At 35.8% G+C, this 18,042-nt stretch overlaps 1 protein-coding gene across 4 annotated transcripts in view; it reads left to right on the forward strand.

Moving 5' to 3' along the window:
• Nucleotides 1-18,042, forward strand: part of LOC148649503 (low-density lipoprotein receptor-related protein 1B-like) — a 469,917-nt gene that overhangs the window by 359,219 nt on the left and 92,656 nt on the right. For all 4 annotated transcript variants that reach the window (XM_088606296.1, XM_088606292.1, XM_088606294.1 and 1 more), the window contains 8 exons: nt 2,632-2,745; nt 3,445-3,594; nt 3,993-4,115; nt 11,226-11,345; nt 12,683-12,811; nt 13,240-13,362; nt 14,480-14,624; nt 17,015-17,198. In XM_088606296.1, coding sequence (XP_088462422.1) covers nt 2,632-2,745; nt 3,445-3,594; nt 3,993-4,115; nt 11,226-11,345; nt 12,683-12,811; nt 13,240-13,362; nt 14,480-14,624; nt 17,015-17,198 — 1,088 coding nt within the window. The remainder of the gene's footprint in view (nt 1-2,631; nt 2,746-3,444; nt 3,595-3,992; nt 4,116-11,225; nt 11,346-12,682; nt 12,812-13,239; nt 13,363-14,479; nt 14,625-17,014; nt 17,199-18,042) is intronic.

The raw sequence follows: 18,042 nt of genomic DNA on the forward strand, positions 1-18,042 counted from the left end.
TTTAAGCACGTAAAACCTTTGACATTATCCTGGCTACTGTTGTAATTGCAAAATGAGGAATTGTCTTTCATCTGAACTTTATATTGGTGCTGTTTTTTTTTCCATTTAAAGTCAAACATTCTCCCTCTGCCCACTGCAAGCAGTTAACTCAAAGCAAGCAAGCAACACATTTTTGAGTTGGTAGATTGTTATTTACTGTAACTACTTATGTTTCTCACCTATCTCTATTACCATGGTTGATGCTTTATTCCAGCAGCATGATCTCTAAGGGGACTTCAATGTCACATGCCACTTGGAATTGCTTAGCAGGGTAATTTAAACATACTGTACATGTTGCCCTTATAACTTCCATATTGTGAACACATTTTTTTAATCTATTGCACATTCTATTTTGTATTTAGAAATGTATTTTACTCATTACTTCCGCACTACTTGTACATCAAAAAGAAAAACAAATGCATAAAAAATACTTAAAAGCACTAAATCTTAATTAAACCAGAAGTAAAACATTCATTCTTTTGAGGCAGAAATCTGATACTCCAGGCCAACTATGAAAAACTGAACCTTATTTCCTAAGAAGTGTGAAGTTTTATGCTTGTTTGTTTTAATTATGACTGAAAAATGACTTTGGTTGAGTGCTAAAAAATGGTCAACATTTAACACATTTTATTATTTGAAAGAAAGTTTTAAAGTTTTAAAAACTTTGAAGATTAAAAAGTATTTTAATCAATAATGTGTTTTTATTTTAATAGTTTTGAGTGTCTTTTACATTTTGTCTGCTTAGCTGTTAATTGATATACTGTATAAGCAGTTTATCATGAGTCCACAGATTCCAGCTCTCTTTATAAAATATGGCTCTGCAGCCACTGCATAATCTCATTATCACTGAGAAAGATAAAAACGTTTTTAAACAAATTTCAGTCTGCCTGAAATTAGTTTAAATCCATTTGTATTAATAATTGCTAATTGTTTGTTGTATTATTTCTCTCTTCTCCAAGTGTGGATTTGCATTTAAAAGAACATTTTTTCTCTAACAAGTATTTCAGCCTTATTAATTCTACTACAGTTAGACTATAAACACAACTTTTCCCAAAGTTTACTCCTGAAGGAATTCTGAAGGAAAATCCTTACTTTCAGCCCATCTCCAGAAAGGACAAGCCTGCTCCTTGAAGTTCCTATTGAGTGAGTTAGAAACAACAGTAATCAATAAGAAACCATGCCTGTTCTAGGTTGGGGCTGTATTGAAAAGAATGAGCAGAATTCCAGCAGGATTAAATGTTGGAGCTGCACATACTGTAGATCCAGATTAAATGAAACTTTTACCACCCTACAATTGCAGATTCCAAACACATTGTCTAGTGATGGCTTTGTGTCTGCCTGAGACTTCCTGCTTCCAGGGTGAAGCTTCCATTGAATTACATATCGGGAATTAGAAATGAGAAGACTTGCTGAAATTTCGATTTTATTCAGGATATTGTTTATCAAAAGGATTTTTAATGTCCCCGATTACCTTATGATGCAAGTAATTTCTACATTTGGCAAAAGGCAGTTTCTTTAGATCAATTACTTTTGGTACTGTAGCTTTTTTTTATAAAACTCATACCTTAACTGTGTTGAACATACAAAGAATTTGGAAATTGTAAAATTTAATAAAAATGTCTACCAGTTGGAACCAAATCCATGCCACACCCAGAGAACATTAGAGACTTAATTAGAGAATTAGTCATTTGCCTGAAGCTGAAAGAATAATCTGGTAAGAAAGCCCTCATTAGGAGAAAGACCATTTGCAGCACCAGTTACTGTGCTGGTCAAAGTGAAACGATGCACATTTCATATAGCCAAGCACTTTAAACTGTGTTAATGTGCTCCTGTGTTCCACCCTTGCAGCACACACCTCCTGCTTGAGGTGACTAAATACTATTCTCTATGCCTCCTCATAGCCTGACGAGCTGTTGTCACTCCAAACAGATTAGCTTTAATTATTGATGTCTCCAGAGGGTGGCACATCAGGAAAATAATATTATGATAGCCTCAGGATCAGAAGAACATGGTTCTTTTATCATTAGATGCATTGTCCTTTCAATAAATCGTTAAATCAAAATAGCACATTGGACACAAATATACCAAGTGGTATTTCATTGTTGAACAAAAAGAGTAGAAAGCTCATTGCGTTTCTGCCAATATTAGGTGTTTTAGTCGCTGGCTTTTATGTGCTACTGACTCTTACTGACACCTTCTTTACATGACCCAATGGCTACGCCAGATGTCATTATTCTCTAGGTATTAACCGCCTTGTATAAAGTAGACATTCTCTTTTATTAAACTATTATTAAACAATTTGTCTTTGACAGTCCCCACTGCTCTCCCCATGGTCATCACGCCTGTGCATTAACTCAGCAAGAGACAGCCTTCACATCTGAGTAGCGGCTACCATTGCTGGCATAAAAATAATAAAATGTTGAGGTGTAAAATATCTCATACAGTATACTGTATATGTTTCTGATGGAAGTGTTCCCTGATGACACAGTTCGTACCTTTACAGCTCTTATCCAAAATAGCCTCCTGATGCACTGTACAGTATGTACTAGAGTCTGAAAATTACACATTCATGGTCAATTGTTTCTATCTCAGACTACACCTGTTCTTCCTCGGAATTCCGCTGTCGCGACGGGAGCTGCATTCCAAGCTCAGCCTGGTGTAACCACATGATCGACTGTGCCGATGCTTCTGATGAGCGCTATTGCAGTAAGCTGATGATATTAATAATCATAAAATATATGTAGCACTTTTCTGGACACTCCACTCACAGCGCTTTATAGGTAATAGTCCCCCTACCACCTGGGATTTTTAATGACCGCAGAGAGTCAGGAACTCGATTTTACGTTGCATCCGAAGGACAGAGCCTTTTTTACAGTTTTGTGTCTCTGTCACTATGCTGGGGCATTAGGACCCACACAGACAGTAGGGTGAGTGCCCCCTTCTGGCACCACTAACACCTCTTCCAGCAGCAACCTTAGCTTTCCCAGGAGTCTCCCTGGGCTTCAATGGGCTGCCAGTTGTGAGTTGCAGAGTGATATAGCTGCCGTCAATAAGATATTGAAGTACTGTACACATGGCGATAGTGTAGTGTAAACATTCTCATTTACACAACACTACTTAATCAAAACATATGTCTGTATAAAAAAGTATGTAGGATGTAAAAAAAGTGGTTTGATAATTGTTTGCTGTTTATGAAAGCTCATTTTTACCAAAAACTATCAGACTGGTTTGGAACTCAAATAATGAATAGGACTATTTAATTCCATTATCAAAAATTATTATTTTTAAAATCACCTTGACATTGGCAACTTTTGCCTGCTGGAAAGGTTTTCAATGAAACAACATTTTTAAGAGTCATAATGATTTCTTCTTTCATGTTTGTTCTGCCCTTTCTGCCTTTTGCAGATAACACAGACTGTTTGGATTACTACAGAATCGGGGTCAAAGCTACAGGCTTCATAAGCTGCAACTCCACATCCCTCTGTATTCTTCCATCATGGGTCTGTGATGGATCGAACGACTGTGGAGATTATGCAGATGAAACCAACTGTCAGGGTGAACCTTTTATTAACAGTTTTAACGTGATACCAACAAACTCTGTGAACATAAAGCTGTTATTCAAAATTACTTAAGAGTAAAAAAGCAAAATACAACATTTTACAGAAAAATACAGTATACGTCAAGCAGTAATAAAGCTGATGAATATAGTATTAATATTTTTTTTTATTTTTTTTTTATTAAGCCAACACGTTATTAAAAAAGGGCATATGATCTCTAGTAATTTCTATGTAGGAAATTGTATAAAAACATGCTTAAATAGTCTTGAGAAAGATATGAAAGGTCAGGTTATACAATTTACCTTCCAATTAGAAGGTTACTGGCAGTAATGGGTTTATCAGATGATTAATGCCTTTTGAATTAATGAATTTGATCTCCTCTGAACTGGATCGCAGTCCACCTGGGACACAGATGTGAAGATGGATATTTTGCTTGCCCCAGTGGAAACTGTATCTCCAGTGTTTGGCTGTGCGATGGGCAGAAGGACTGTGAGGATGGAGCTGATGAATACCAGTGTGGTAATGCTTTTGTTTTTTCCTGAATTTTCTCCTTTTATTAATTTCCTGTGCAGTTTTAATAAATCAAAGCGGTATCCGAAAGCCCCTCATGAGTAATTTCTCACTGAGTATGATTGCAACAATTTATTGCTAGCGTGATTCTTGAAGTTCTGTAACAACGTGCAAGGTGTTTTCAATGGTCTTCACTAGAGAAACACTGCACATAGACGAATCAGGGGTATGTTCTCATCACTTGTATTTCGCGCAAAAAGTTGTTTTTACTGAGTAGCCGCAATTTCAGTTCTTGGCTGAAGTTTTCTGATATTGGATATCACCATAAACTTAGTGGAAGTGTGCAATTAGGAAGAGCTGCCAAGTTGTCTGGGGCTGTGACATAATTTACTTATTTATTAAATTTATCTATGACAAAGTATTTAGTACTGTAGTTAACCTTCCTGGAACTAAGAAATTCACAAGTTTACCATCAGATATTTACACTGCGTAATACTCCTGACCTTTTCTGGAGTGAAATACTTCATGTCTGAGTCAACAGCAGTGTAATTTAATATTCCCACTGTGACTTCAATTTTCAACTCTTATTTTATGACAAATTACTTTTTAAGCCTTGCAAACAGAAATAGTTCTTAACCTTTTTTTTTCTTTTTTTTATACTGCTGTTTTATCTAGGATATACAGCCTGATGGTCACACTGTGATTACAATTAAAATTACTCAGCATGCATAAAGATAGCAGTGTCATCTTTGTGTACTCTTGGCAAGCAAAATTCAGATAATTAATACAGTTGAAAAAAGTCTATACCAGCAATCTTCTCTGTTATAAATGAAAGAAAATGCTAATTCAAGAAGAATAAGAATTCCCTTAAAATATTTGTTCTTGTTGTGCTTAACTATTCTAATTTCACTGACAACCACATGTAAGATGATGTACGTTGGAAAATATGTGACCTTTGCAGTTTCCAGAAAACACAATGTGAATTAGTCTCTGTAGACCTTGGAGCCACCACTACGTGTGTTTCTCCTGAGGTAAACAAAGTCACAGAATTTTGGGACAGCCTCTTAATTCTGATTGGCCACCCACTTTTTTAATTTAAACTCCACCAACTTTTTAAACTTGCACTTGATCCTGTTGTTGCTACAGTGTACTACTGTATATGATCGTTCTTCAAAGTGCTGCGGCAGAAGTTCAGCCTTTTCTGGTCCTGCTTTTCTGCATCTACTAATGACTCACACTCACTCTGACACTGTGATACAAAACAGCATTTTAAAATTCTTCTGAAATTAGTTAATGTGTACAGTAAATTAAAAAAATAGCATTTAACTTTGTTAAATGAAGTATTATACCAAAGAAAGCAGTCGTGAAGTATATGTCATTGGACAGATTTGTGGGTATTATTTTGCACCTGCTTGACTTTCCAGTAATACTGTATGATAAAGTGACTTCTTAGTCTTTATTAATACTAAATGCAATGGGTTGCCAAAATAACCCAGTTGCATTCATCATCTTTCCAATATGTCTACTCAGTATTTGGAATTTGCCATGCATTATTTTGTAACAACCAATATTCATCTTAGCAAAGATGTGTAGCATAATTTACACCTTACTTCCCTTCAGTTTCTTCTTCTGTTTTTGGTTGAACATGCGAACATTGACATTGATTAAATATAATTGGTTTAACCAATTTCCCATGTCGTTTTAATTATTTTTTGGGGGTGATCCTCTATTTCTTTTACCAGACATGGGGACCTCTTGTGAAAGCATCTTAAATACTCACAACCTAAAGCAGTCACAGCTTTACACGGCTGGCTCCAGAAAATAAAAACATATGGAAAAAGCTTTATTCTCTGAATAATGTGTCAAGCACGCCTACGAGAGCTAGTTAGTGAGCCTATACAGTTGTCTTATTTACATATATTTAATATCTGTAGGTTAGTATGGGTTTTTATAAGAGTTATAGGGTAGAATTTGATGATAGGCGAATTTGGTACGCTACCCACATTTTTCAGCTGACTTCTGGTTTAAATAAAGATGTATGACCAGAAAGTACTAATTCCTCTCTGTTTTCATTCTCGAAACAACATACTATGCTCTTCATGCTTTGACCATTATGGCATGTTACTTTACTAATGCTTTTATTAATCTCACTAACTCACTCTCAGATATACAGTATTTCAGTATTTATCAATCATAGTCTTAACTTTCAAATATTACAACAATAGCAAGTCTACAAGAGATTATCACTGTGGCCTTTAAAGAGATGAATAGAATGTTTTTGCCATTTCAAGTGGGATCATTCAGTTTTATTAGATTTGTAAAATGCAGTCTTTTTTCCTCTTTAAAGGACAATGTTGTGTAGAACTTCCTATCCCCCAAAGTTAATTATCATATAAAATGGACCCTTGTTATTGGGAAATAACTGGCAATGAATAAAAAGTCTAAGAGGATTTTTCTATGAAATGTCATGCACTCTTGGATAACCTAAAGAAAATGTCAAAACTGATTATGTAATTCACCTGTTCTCTGTTACCATATTAAAACTGAATCACTGCCATTTCATCATTAAGACAGGGAATTTTAGAGCTCAAAATTATTCTAACACTGTTCAAAGTCATTGTACCCATTAATTAATGTTTGTACCAAATATCTCCAATAGCAATTACTAGGACCATGTTTATAGATGGAACATCTACAGTATCTATCTGTCTATATACTTTGCAAAACATCAGCTTTCTCATGAAAGAAAACAGTAATGATGGCCCAGTCTAAAATGGGAAGACTTGAACATCAAAAGGAGGTCTATTACCTCCTTTAAAAACATTGTAACAACAAAGACAAAAAAAAACAACAGTTAATAATAGAATGCCCTAGCAGGCACCCCAATTTAAAAGGAAAACACTTCACTGAATCTTAAACTGACATTCTGTCCAGATTGGTTTTCTGCAAGGTGGTGATATCAGTGCAGGTGCATATATGATTATTACTCTACATTGGTTATATGAGAAATTATTCTGTCAAGAAATCTTCGGTCATTAAGAAGCGGGATGTCCAAAGATTTGGTCAACTGTCTGCACCAGTTATGTAGAAGGTAGTGATGGCTGTGGAGGCTCGTGTTTATTCTGTCAGCTCTGGCTATATCATAATTCTGTAGTACAAGTAAGATCTTAGTAAGTAAGGAATGAATCATCCGAAGGTGTTTACCTGTGTATGCACTGTCTTTTTGTTGATAGTTTAATTGTCTAGTACAGTACCTTTAGATGTATCATTGAAGAACCCTCGATACAGTAAAGATTTAAATAATCACTTTGGGAATTTTTCAAGTTTTTTGACATAGCATTCAGTGTTCTATTTCTTCAGTTTGTTGCTTTACTGCTTTACTGCTTTACTGCTCATAGTTAAACATTATGATTAGCATTGTCTCTACATTTGTAGCAAGACAGACCCCATTGTGCATGGTGCGACACACAGGAACAGGAGAAAGAACAGGTATACCAGGTGGCAAGATTATCCCATCCTGCCGAGGTCGATAATTTCAGTTTCCACGCCTGTCTGAGGGAGGGAATCCCTTTTCAAAAGAGAGATGACAGGCCCTGCTGTGCAACAGAAAACATGTTAAATTAAAAAGTCGAAAGGGGAAGGTCAGTGTCTGGACATTTAGTTGTTATGCAGTTTGTTGTACTTTTTATCTTTTGGATGAGTCTTGGCTTGAGATGGATGTACACATTGCTTTGCAGACGGATTGTTCTGATTGTGATCATGTTCACCTTGGAAATCCTCATTGTTAATGTTTCTTTCCAGAAAGTAAAGTCTTTCATGTCATTACAAAATCAATTTGAAAACACATAGGCACATCTATTGCACTGTTCTGTTATTCATTAGACGACTTTCTCATGGGTTATTTTAAAAATTGTTATTTTGCTTTAACTGCATGAGTTTTAGTGTTCCTTTTATATTTATCTAGTAATAGAACTACAGTATATATTAGATAAAATAAAGACAGATTGATTGATTGATTAGTAGTAGTAGAGGAGTTTATTGCCATACAGTATGTACATGTACATTGGAATTCTTATTTGCATGGACATACACAGTACAAAAGACAACACTACACAAAGACAGTAAACGGTACATTACGACATAATAAATAATACAATCAGAACAATAAATATGTAGTAGTAAAAGAAAAAAAGTCTAATGGTCCGTGCTTTAATAGTGCTGTGCCGCTTGCCAGAGCGCAGTGGGGAGAACAGTTTGTGGCTGGGATGGTTGGATGCTGATGATGGATTGGGATTTATTGCGACAGCAGATGGTGTGGATCTCACCGATTGATGGTCAGTCACATCTTATAATCATCTGTGTCGTTGCCACAACAATTTGTAAGGCATCTCTGTCATGAACACTTTCTGTGGTGCCAAACCGCATTTCTTTAAGCACTGCAGAAAGTGCAGGTGCAGTTGTGCTTTTTTCAGACTGGCTACAGTGTTGTGAGACCAAGCCAAGTCGGTTTAGATCTGCAGACAGTTTCCACTGCTGAGCCATCGATGCTGATTGGGGTGTTACTTCCTCTGGGTCTCCTGAAATCCACAATGAGCTTTTTTGTCTTGTTGATGTTCAGGACCAGATTGCTGTTCAGATGCCATCTTGTAAGATGAAGCACTCCTCACTCATGTATGAGGACTCTTTATTGTTGCTGACAGATCCAATAATTGTGGTGATCAGCCCAATACTTGCAGTATAATTGTGAATTAATATAGTACATCAACTGCAAATAATTCCTAATATTTTTTTTTAAATAAGATCAGATGACCAGTATGCAGTGGTGGGTTAGCATGAAGCTGGAACTCTAGCTCCCTCCCACACCATTCATTTAATCTTCTTGTCCTTGACTTTTGATGTGTCAATGATGGTTGATGCATTGATGCGGCCCCGTAGTTGTTCCAGACCCAGGAGCAGGGGCATCACAGTCCATGGGCAGTGGCCGGCCCAAGAACAAGGAGCAGAGAATCAGGAACAAGACATGACTGGAAAACTGGCAGGCTGTAGCAGATTCCAGTGTGAAATGCAGAGCTAGTGTGCAAGCCTGGAGCTCAGGACACAGGGCTGCAGCGCAGGACTGGAGCTCAGGACACAGAGCTGAAAGCAGGACTGGAACTCGGGACACAGGGTTGCAACGCAGGACTGGAGCTCGGGACACAGGGCTGAAAGCAGGACTGGAGCTCGGGACACAGGTCTGAAAGCAGGACAGGGAGGACCACTAGAGCTGACAGTTGTGCAAAGGTTCCAGACTAGGGACAACTGCAGTGTGACGTGGACACCGGGTGAAGAGGAGTGGGTGCACTGACTGCAGGCAGCCACCGCACCACACCCACAGCTCACACAGTCCAAGGGTGCAGGGACAGAAATGCACTGCCGGATTGCTGAGGACACGCCTTTAGTCTTTCCTCAGCCTGAGGCATGATGTTAATTTCATTGTTGGCAAACTCCTGGGTGAAATATTAATCAAATGCAGCAGCAGTTTCCTTTTCATAATTTGAAACTTTACCTGATACAGTACGTCACTGTACATTTGCTGTCTTAATACTGATTTTGTATTTATTTTAAGGTCCATTGGAATATTCTTTTTTATCTCTTCCTAATGTTCTCTGTACCTGAACCTCTGATTGCAATTCCATGTACTCTTTTCCTTTAAGCGGATTACTTTCTTGTTTTAATCAATTTATTCTTTTTATATTTTTAGTGGATTTATTAATCCATTTTGGCCACTGATTTCTAGACTTCTAGAAATCTTCTAGATTTACTTACTCATAGGTGAATCTGTTCTGTGCTTCAAGCAGAATACAGTATGTTTAAGCGGCTGCTATCCATTCTCTGATTCCATATTTATCATTTCCTATTTTACTTCTCTTAAGATGTAAGCCTTTGAACCACTAGCTCAAGCTGTCAGTCAATCTACTTTTTCTATTCCAATGTCTGTTGCCAATACTCAGTTACATACTGTATCTTCAGTATGGCGATGATATATTGTTATATGCTAACAATATACCCTAATCTTTGTTTCATATGCTATTTATGATGATTTCAGTTCTCTTGAACTGAAAATTAATTGGTCCAAGTCCGCATTACATTTTGCTATGGAATGCACTGCGGGTCAAATGCTGTAGTTATTTTAATTTGAGATTATTCTCACGTCTGTCTTGCTTTTCTTGGGCTGGGCTGCTGTAATGCTGAAATTTCCCTTCGGGATCAATAAAGTATCATCTTATCTTAAAATAGCTTGGTATTGAGATTCATTCTTCTTCCCATCGTTTCACAGGTAAAAACACATTGAACAGGTAGATGCTAATCTGGGTGGACATAATAATTTTCTTCCAATTCTCTTCAAATTGTGTCTCCATAATGAAAATGAATGTGCTTCCTTGCTTGAATTTATTTAGTTCAATCATTTTTCTTTCTCCTGCCACTATTGTATTGGCATAGACTGCATACTAGAATCTCTAAATTCATATTTAACCGGAAGTGATCGCATATTAAATTGTCCATTGTGCGGTGTGAAACATCTGCAGGAAGTTCCACCTCCACCAAACATTAATTTAAACTTTAACTATTTCTGTTCATTTGTTCTGCAATCAGATACTTCTGCAAATACTATTAACATTACAGGTCTGATGCAGACACAGCATTATTAAAAACTGAAAATATTACATGGATTAATATATGCAACTGAGTACATCTATCAATATACTGTACATTGTCTTCTTTTCCAGCAGTCAGTTTATTTTTCTGTCAGTAGGTTGTATATTTTCATGGGTTGACTGTTGAATGCTGAACGACTTTACAAAAAACTCAGGATCTATCTAATGTATTATTAGTGTCATTTTTATTTCAATGTACTGTATATTGCATATTGAAAAAATGAATGTTAAACATTGAAAACTAATGTTTAAGACCTTGGGTTGTTTGTAGCAGTAAAGCTAGAAATGGTTAAGAAATGCTTACAGTTGAATGAGACCTGCTTTTTTCTTCTAAACAGTTCTGTGAGTGATTGATATCACTGAATTAATTATTTATGCCATTTACATTTAATTAGGTCATTTGAATTCTGTTGCTTGTTTACAGATTCTTCCTGTCTCTGGAATCAGTTTGCTTGCTCGAAGAACAAGTGCATTGCCAAGCAGTGGCTCTGTGATGGGGAAGATGATTGTGATGATGGCTTGGATGAAAGTGATGAATTCTGTGGTAAATTTCAGAATTTATTCTGAATAGAAATCATAGGTAACACTTTAGGTTAGGGGTTACAGATAGCATTTGGAAATGCTTCATAAGTGAAATAAGATAGTACAGTAATAATAATGACATACCTAAGGTAGATTAATCCATCAGAGAAGAGGCATTAAAACACCATATTGACAGAGAAATCAATTAAACATCTCTGAGCTAAATAAGTACAACATGAGACCTTTGAAATTATGTATTTATTAAGGAAACAATTTGCATGAAATGAATGTGCGCGATAAGTACTAGAATTGTTGCATTTTTTTAATTCTATCTTTCAAAAATGAATTTCAAACTGCACAAGCACATGACATGATACACTGACCACATCATAGTAGTAATTCTGTGCAAGGATTTGTATAAATATGAAAATATATATATATTTTTATTTTAGTCTGCACTGTATCAAAACATGTCCCCTTTTAAAAATGTATTAACTGCATTTTACTTGTTTGTGAACAAACACTTTGAAAGTAATCAACCTGATATTCCTTATTTTATGCATTATTATAATTTTTAAATTTGCACGTGTACCCTCTCCAACTGAACAAGCGCTGTGCTTCTATCATACCCATTCTAATATTCTCCAAACACTTTAAGAGCAGAGAAACTCCAGAAATAGCAAAATGCTACAATTTGGGAAATAGTTTTTCAATAAAGCTTTTTCAAATATATGTTTTTGGAAACTTTAAAAACTAACTTTTGTAGTACAATAGGAACTACATACTGTTTTGCTTTTTTTTAAGTATTTTTTCCCTGAGATTTTGATTCAAGAAATAATTGCAAATTCATACTGTGATACCCTTCACAGCCTTCTCATTTGAATTTAGATGCAGTACCGACTAGACATTTTAGTTCAATCATGCATCTCTTCTTTTTCATCCCTTCTTTAGACACAATCATCCATGTTTTTATCTTCTGTTGAAAAAATAACCATTCTAAAAGCTTTCTTTAATAGTTCAACTTTTTCAGGGTAAAATACTATATAACAGATCACTTAATTCAAATTTTTGTGTTTCTATAATTTTATTTTTAGTTAAATCTGAAAAATAACATAAATACCTTGATGTGCGTTTGGGATTATTTATATAACAGAGGGTCTCTATGGCAAAACACAACACTTTAAAGCTTTCAGAGCTCATTTCATGTTTAGTAAATTGATTGCATATGTCCAAGAAAGACAGTGGTCAAATGCATTGCATAAACTTTTAAAAGCTCATAAAATGGAAATGTGCACTTACTGCCAATAACAGGATGCACTGTCATCATTCATTGTGAACTGTCTGACACTCTGTCACCAGGATCTGTGACCTGTGCTCCTGGTATGTTCAGCTGTCCTGGCTCCCACGCCTGCGTGCCCAAGGACTGGCTTTGTGATGGGGAGAGAGACTGCCCAGATGGGAGTGATGAGCTCTCTGCTGCTGGCTGCAGTAATTAACTCTTCTATCAGTCATACTGCAAAAATTACAATAATCCTCATTATGCCTGTATAAAATAGCTTGCATGTTTTTAGGGATTAAAGTGTAAGTGTCACTATAATAATGTGAGTAAATAACACAGATTAATTAAGCATTAACTGGGACAAAGGTTTTCTGAAGTGCCTTCATGCTGATTATAAAAAAATAGAGAAAGAAATGTATGCCCTTTCCACTGTTTCATCAGCTTTGAGCCTTTGACAGAAATAACAGACCACGTTTTACTAAAATATTATTATTTGGTCGATCAGTGTTTCGGCAGTCTGAGCGATGTTAGGGGTTTTCAAAAGGATTGACTTTTCTTTGTACACTATACTACTTTATTAACACAAAGATTTTCTATTGTGCCATTATTGTAAAGGTCTTCTCTGTTTCACCTTTAGAGCCAAACAACACTTGTGATGAAAGTACTTTTCTCTGTCACAACAATGGCTGCATCCCCAAGCAGTTTGTATGTGACCATGATAATGACTGCGGAGATGGATCTGACGAGTCTTCTGAGTGTGGCAAGTAGTCTCTTTCTTATGTCCTTTATGAAAGAATGCAAAAATCATTCCATTTATGACAGTGCCTTTATTGTAGCCTATTCAGGTCTGTGACAGGTGTAAGAGTGATTAATGTAGCAATTGTGCATTTGTAGGAGCAGCTTGAATTTAGTAAGATGAAAATAAATGAACTTTTTTCATTAAACTTTTACTGCATGAGCACTCTGTAACATGGCAGCTAGTTTGAGCCTTTCAGTCCTTCAAAATTGATCTATTTCATTGTGCTTCAATAAGCTTAATGTTTGAAAATTGCTTGGTAAGAAGAAAGAAATTACATTATTCTGTAATAATGGATATGCATTTCTTCTTTAAAAAATATAACATTTTTCATGTACACATGCTGGGCCTTAAGCAACGGAGAGCCCTGGACAGTTCAGCGTCTTATTAACTGTCTGATATCAAGTCTAATAGAGACGAAAGTGCTTTGATTTGACAGCACATACACTTAAACATCAAACAAAAAGAAAACTCAGCTCCAGCAAAGGAAACATTAGGGTTCAAAATCTAAACTCCGAATGCGTGAGCTTACAGAGATGTATTTATTTTATTTTATTCAGGCTTGATTTATTTTAATAATGTAATCAATTCCAGTCCCTCATGATTCATGCTGCTTAAAAAATATCACCATGAAAACAACTGATTCCACAGAAAATACATTTCAGAGATTAATATATCACAGACAGCTATATTAAGACATCAGTCAGAAAATAAGAATAGTATTCTCTAAGCTCTTAAAATGTACTGTTGCAATTTCTACTCTGTATAGACTGATGTGATTTCTTTCTTTTTATCACCTCAGTTCTCTAAATAGAGCTCCACAAATTGTTCTTGGCAGATTGCACTGAATGAAAAACAAACAGATTATACCTCTTTATGAATCTCAGAGGCTGCCTATCTGGTCACAGTTCTGTGATACGGAACTGCGAAAAGCCATTTGTTTTGCTGATGCCTGTGTTACAGTACTTTAGTGGTTGAGCAGTGATTTTAGATTTATTTATTTCAGTATAGGTTGGTGCTTTTCATACGCATAGCGGCACTTTCTATTTGCACTTCACTCATTGTCTTAAGTCCTTTGTAGTGTACCGCTCGTGTGGTCCTGGAGAGTTTCGCTGCGCAGATGGCAGATGTCTTTTAAGCGTGCAGTGGGAATGTGATGGATATTCAGACTGTCCTGACCATTCTGATGAATTGCCTCTAAACCCTAAGTGCTCTGCTGCAGGCAAGTCTCTGTTAGTACAAGGAAAAAGTATTGTTGAAAGAATGGTGTTGCACATCCAAATGGTACAGATGCACCAAAAATGTTTTTCCCATCTTATGAAGAACTCATAAGAGAATGTCATTGATAGTGCATTGAAAGAGAGCTTTGCTGTGGCTTACAGCACACTTTACCTAAGCATAGAGGAATCACGGCTGTTTATTTTTTATTTCTGTTTCTTTTATTTTTCATCATCATCTTTCTGCCTGTTTCATAACAACGCTTTAGAATCTATTGGTCAATAAGGCTGAAAGAATGGAAAGGAGCATCATCGTGGATGTGCAACATTCATTGGCTAAGAACATGCAAAATACAATTAAATGTTGCATCGATATTGCCAGCATTTTGAGGTTACATGTTGTTTTCACTCAGACAGCAAGAAATGTCCCCTCCCAATACAAATAGTCACACTGCTTCAAAACAATATGCCTTATGTGGGGAGAGCTACAGTAATACGCTCCAAGTGATCTTGTGTGACAATCATTTAATCTCACTGATTAAAATCAGAAACTGTTTATGTGAGGATTTGTGCTACATGGTGGAAAAAACATTCCTAACAATACCAAAGTGTTCAGAAATGTTTCTAAAACAGGTGTTGTGTTATAATGATTGTGTTCCAAAGACAAGTTATGATAATAATGTAGCAGCTACTCAATTGGAAATAAAATCAAACATAAATAGTTACATATAATGAAATGAAGTAATGTTCAAATGGAGACAACAATATGTTCATTTTTAAATTAATCCTGCTTTCTTGCCATGTGAACCCTAGAATTTAAAGCTCCCTCTTGCTAATTTAATTACAGTGGGTGAGATGTACTTTTTTAGCCTTTCAGTTGTGTGTGCAGGGGGTCATTAAATGTTTGTCTTTTCTAAAAATATTTTGGTACATTGTGGCTGTTTTATTTTAAAAGCTGAATGATCTGATTAAATTGCTAACTACGTTTAAGCCAGCAAACTTTGAATGTTGAATGTAAACCTAAATACTTTATAGTATAACAAATAAATAGTGTATTTACAATAATTTGCCTGTGTTAAATTATACTGTGTATCTCCTTTTTGATATAGAAAAAACCCAGCTGTTCAGATTTTCTCTTGTGGTCAAATTGCACCATTTAAACAGAAGATTTAAAGAAAACTGTCAGCATGTATGAATGTAGATTTGATCGTTTGAGCAGTACATTCATACATCAACTACAATGTTTTCTGTATAAGGGACATCTGCAGTACATCAAGTTTACCTGACAGATTTTCATGAGTTTAATATGATAATACATTAGACTATTGGCTGATGAATCAGAAGAATTGTGTATCTATTGCCTTTAATTTCAGTACAATATATTTAATCTACTTTTTTCTGTGTACAGACCTTTGTGCCATGCACACAAGCATGAAAAAAACAAACAAAAAAACAATCTGCTATCACTGTGCAAATCTGTGTCAGTAATTATTGGTTAAAGATTTGTGGTCACTAGAACTAAAACACATGAAGACAGATACTGTATACAGTAGAATGCTAGATGAGGAGTAGTAGTTGCTACATCTAATGTTATTTGCCTTACTGCCAGGACTAATGAAGATTATTTTCTCACATAAGCATCCAGAACATGTTTATTTATAGTAAAGTCTATTTGACTCCAGAGTACAGTGTTGTTTGGAATACACTGAAGGTTTCAAGGCTAAACATTGCTTCCTGAGCAAAGACCTACTGTTCACTTGTTCTCTGGTACATTTCCACCTATATTCCATATATAAAGTACAGCAAATGGAGTGCATGTTTCTGTCCAGAGGGAGTTACTCAGCAATTTCAGAGCTGATAGCTTTCCCTGCGTGACCGTTAGTTCTGGTGAACACCATGATGTTTACTGGTATGTGTCTTTACTGCTGAAGTTCTGTGCACAGCTCCTGCAGTGGCTGGACAGAGATAAATCTCCTGAGGGCCTGTTAGGCCTGCTGCATGTTCATTGGGGTTCATATGTGACTGCCACTGTATGTCATTTCCTGTTCTCATTTGCATGTAAATCAGGTTTTTTTAATAACTACATGGGCTAATGTATAATCTGTCAACATTGATATCCTGTAAAGCACTTTGAGTTGAGTGTCCAGAAAAGTGCTATGTAAGTGTAAGTACTTAATATTATACATTAATTCATTTTCCATGAAGTAAAGAAAGCATATACTTTGGACTGTAAAATGTTTTTTTATATATAAATGTTATTTTCTGTTCACTGTTGAGCCACTGTTTTTGGATTTTGTAATTTTCCAATGATATCAAAATATGCTGTTACTCTTAATTTATAGTCTGCAAGTTAAAATAATACTCAATATTAAAGTATTGGTTTCTCATTTTTTAGAAAGTTTGTGCAATGGGTCATTTTTCATGTGTGCAAATGGCCGGTGCATTCCTATCGGAAGCCTGTGTGACAAGAAGGATGATTGCGGTGACGGTTCAGATGAAAGAAACTGCAACGTGAATGAGTGTTTAAACAGAAGAGTCAGTGGATGTACACAAGAATGCCAGGATCTTGCAGTGGGGTACAAGGTCTGTGATGACATTTTTTCTCTTATGCTCATTCAGCCGCCACTCAGCTAAATCTTGAGCGATGTCTTGTACATTTTGAACATTTTGAAGACTTGTTTTGCTTGCTCCAACCAAGTATGTGGAAATTGCCTGAAAAAACATGATGTTTAAGTTTCTAAAATAGGTGAGAAAGCTGTCATGTCATGTCACAGCATATGGCCCAGTCACAGATTCTAATCCTTCTGCAGCTTTTCAGTGGAAATTCCCCAAGTTCTAGGATTTGAATAGTATGGTGGATTGATTGTAGTTCTGATTTTGTCTGAGTAGATGGTAAAATAGAAACTTATTGAATTCAAAACTTTTGTGTAATAAGCAGTTGTTTTATTCAAATTTGAAATTACACCCTGTGCATGCCATTCAAACTCAGTTGTTCTCTCTGAAAGCTGAAAGCTGATCAAGCTGAAAATATTGCATCATCATAATATTATTACGTAATGTAATGTAATGTAATGATTACATTACAAGTTTTTAAAATAATGTGTCAAATAGAAAGACAGATGCAAAATAATATATTTGTTTCAACAACAAACTTTAAATGTGAGTTACTATGATATCATCATCGGACAAACCTGTGACCATATAAGGAAGTTTTGCGTGTTTGAAGTGAAACTGTTAATTGAGCATTAAACAAATCTTAACTTACAGGCATTTTTTGATATATGGCCATTTCAACTGAGTTTATAAAAACCTAGTAATTAATTTCTCTAGTTGGTGGGTTGAGCATTCCTAGTTACATTTTTGATCCATTTACTGCTACAGCAAGCAATTATAGCCGGACATCAGAAGTTTGGAAAAAGTTTTAGTT

Source organism: Lepisosteus platostomus, chromosome 14 (genome assembly GCF_059453375.1).
Source record: "Lepisosteus platostomus isolate fLepPlt1 chromosome 14, fLepPlt1.hap1, whole genome shotgun sequence".
NCBI classification, from domain to species: domain Eukaryota; kingdom Metazoa; phylum Chordata; class Actinopteri; order Semionotiformes; family Lepisosteidae; genus Lepisosteus; species Lepisosteus platostomus.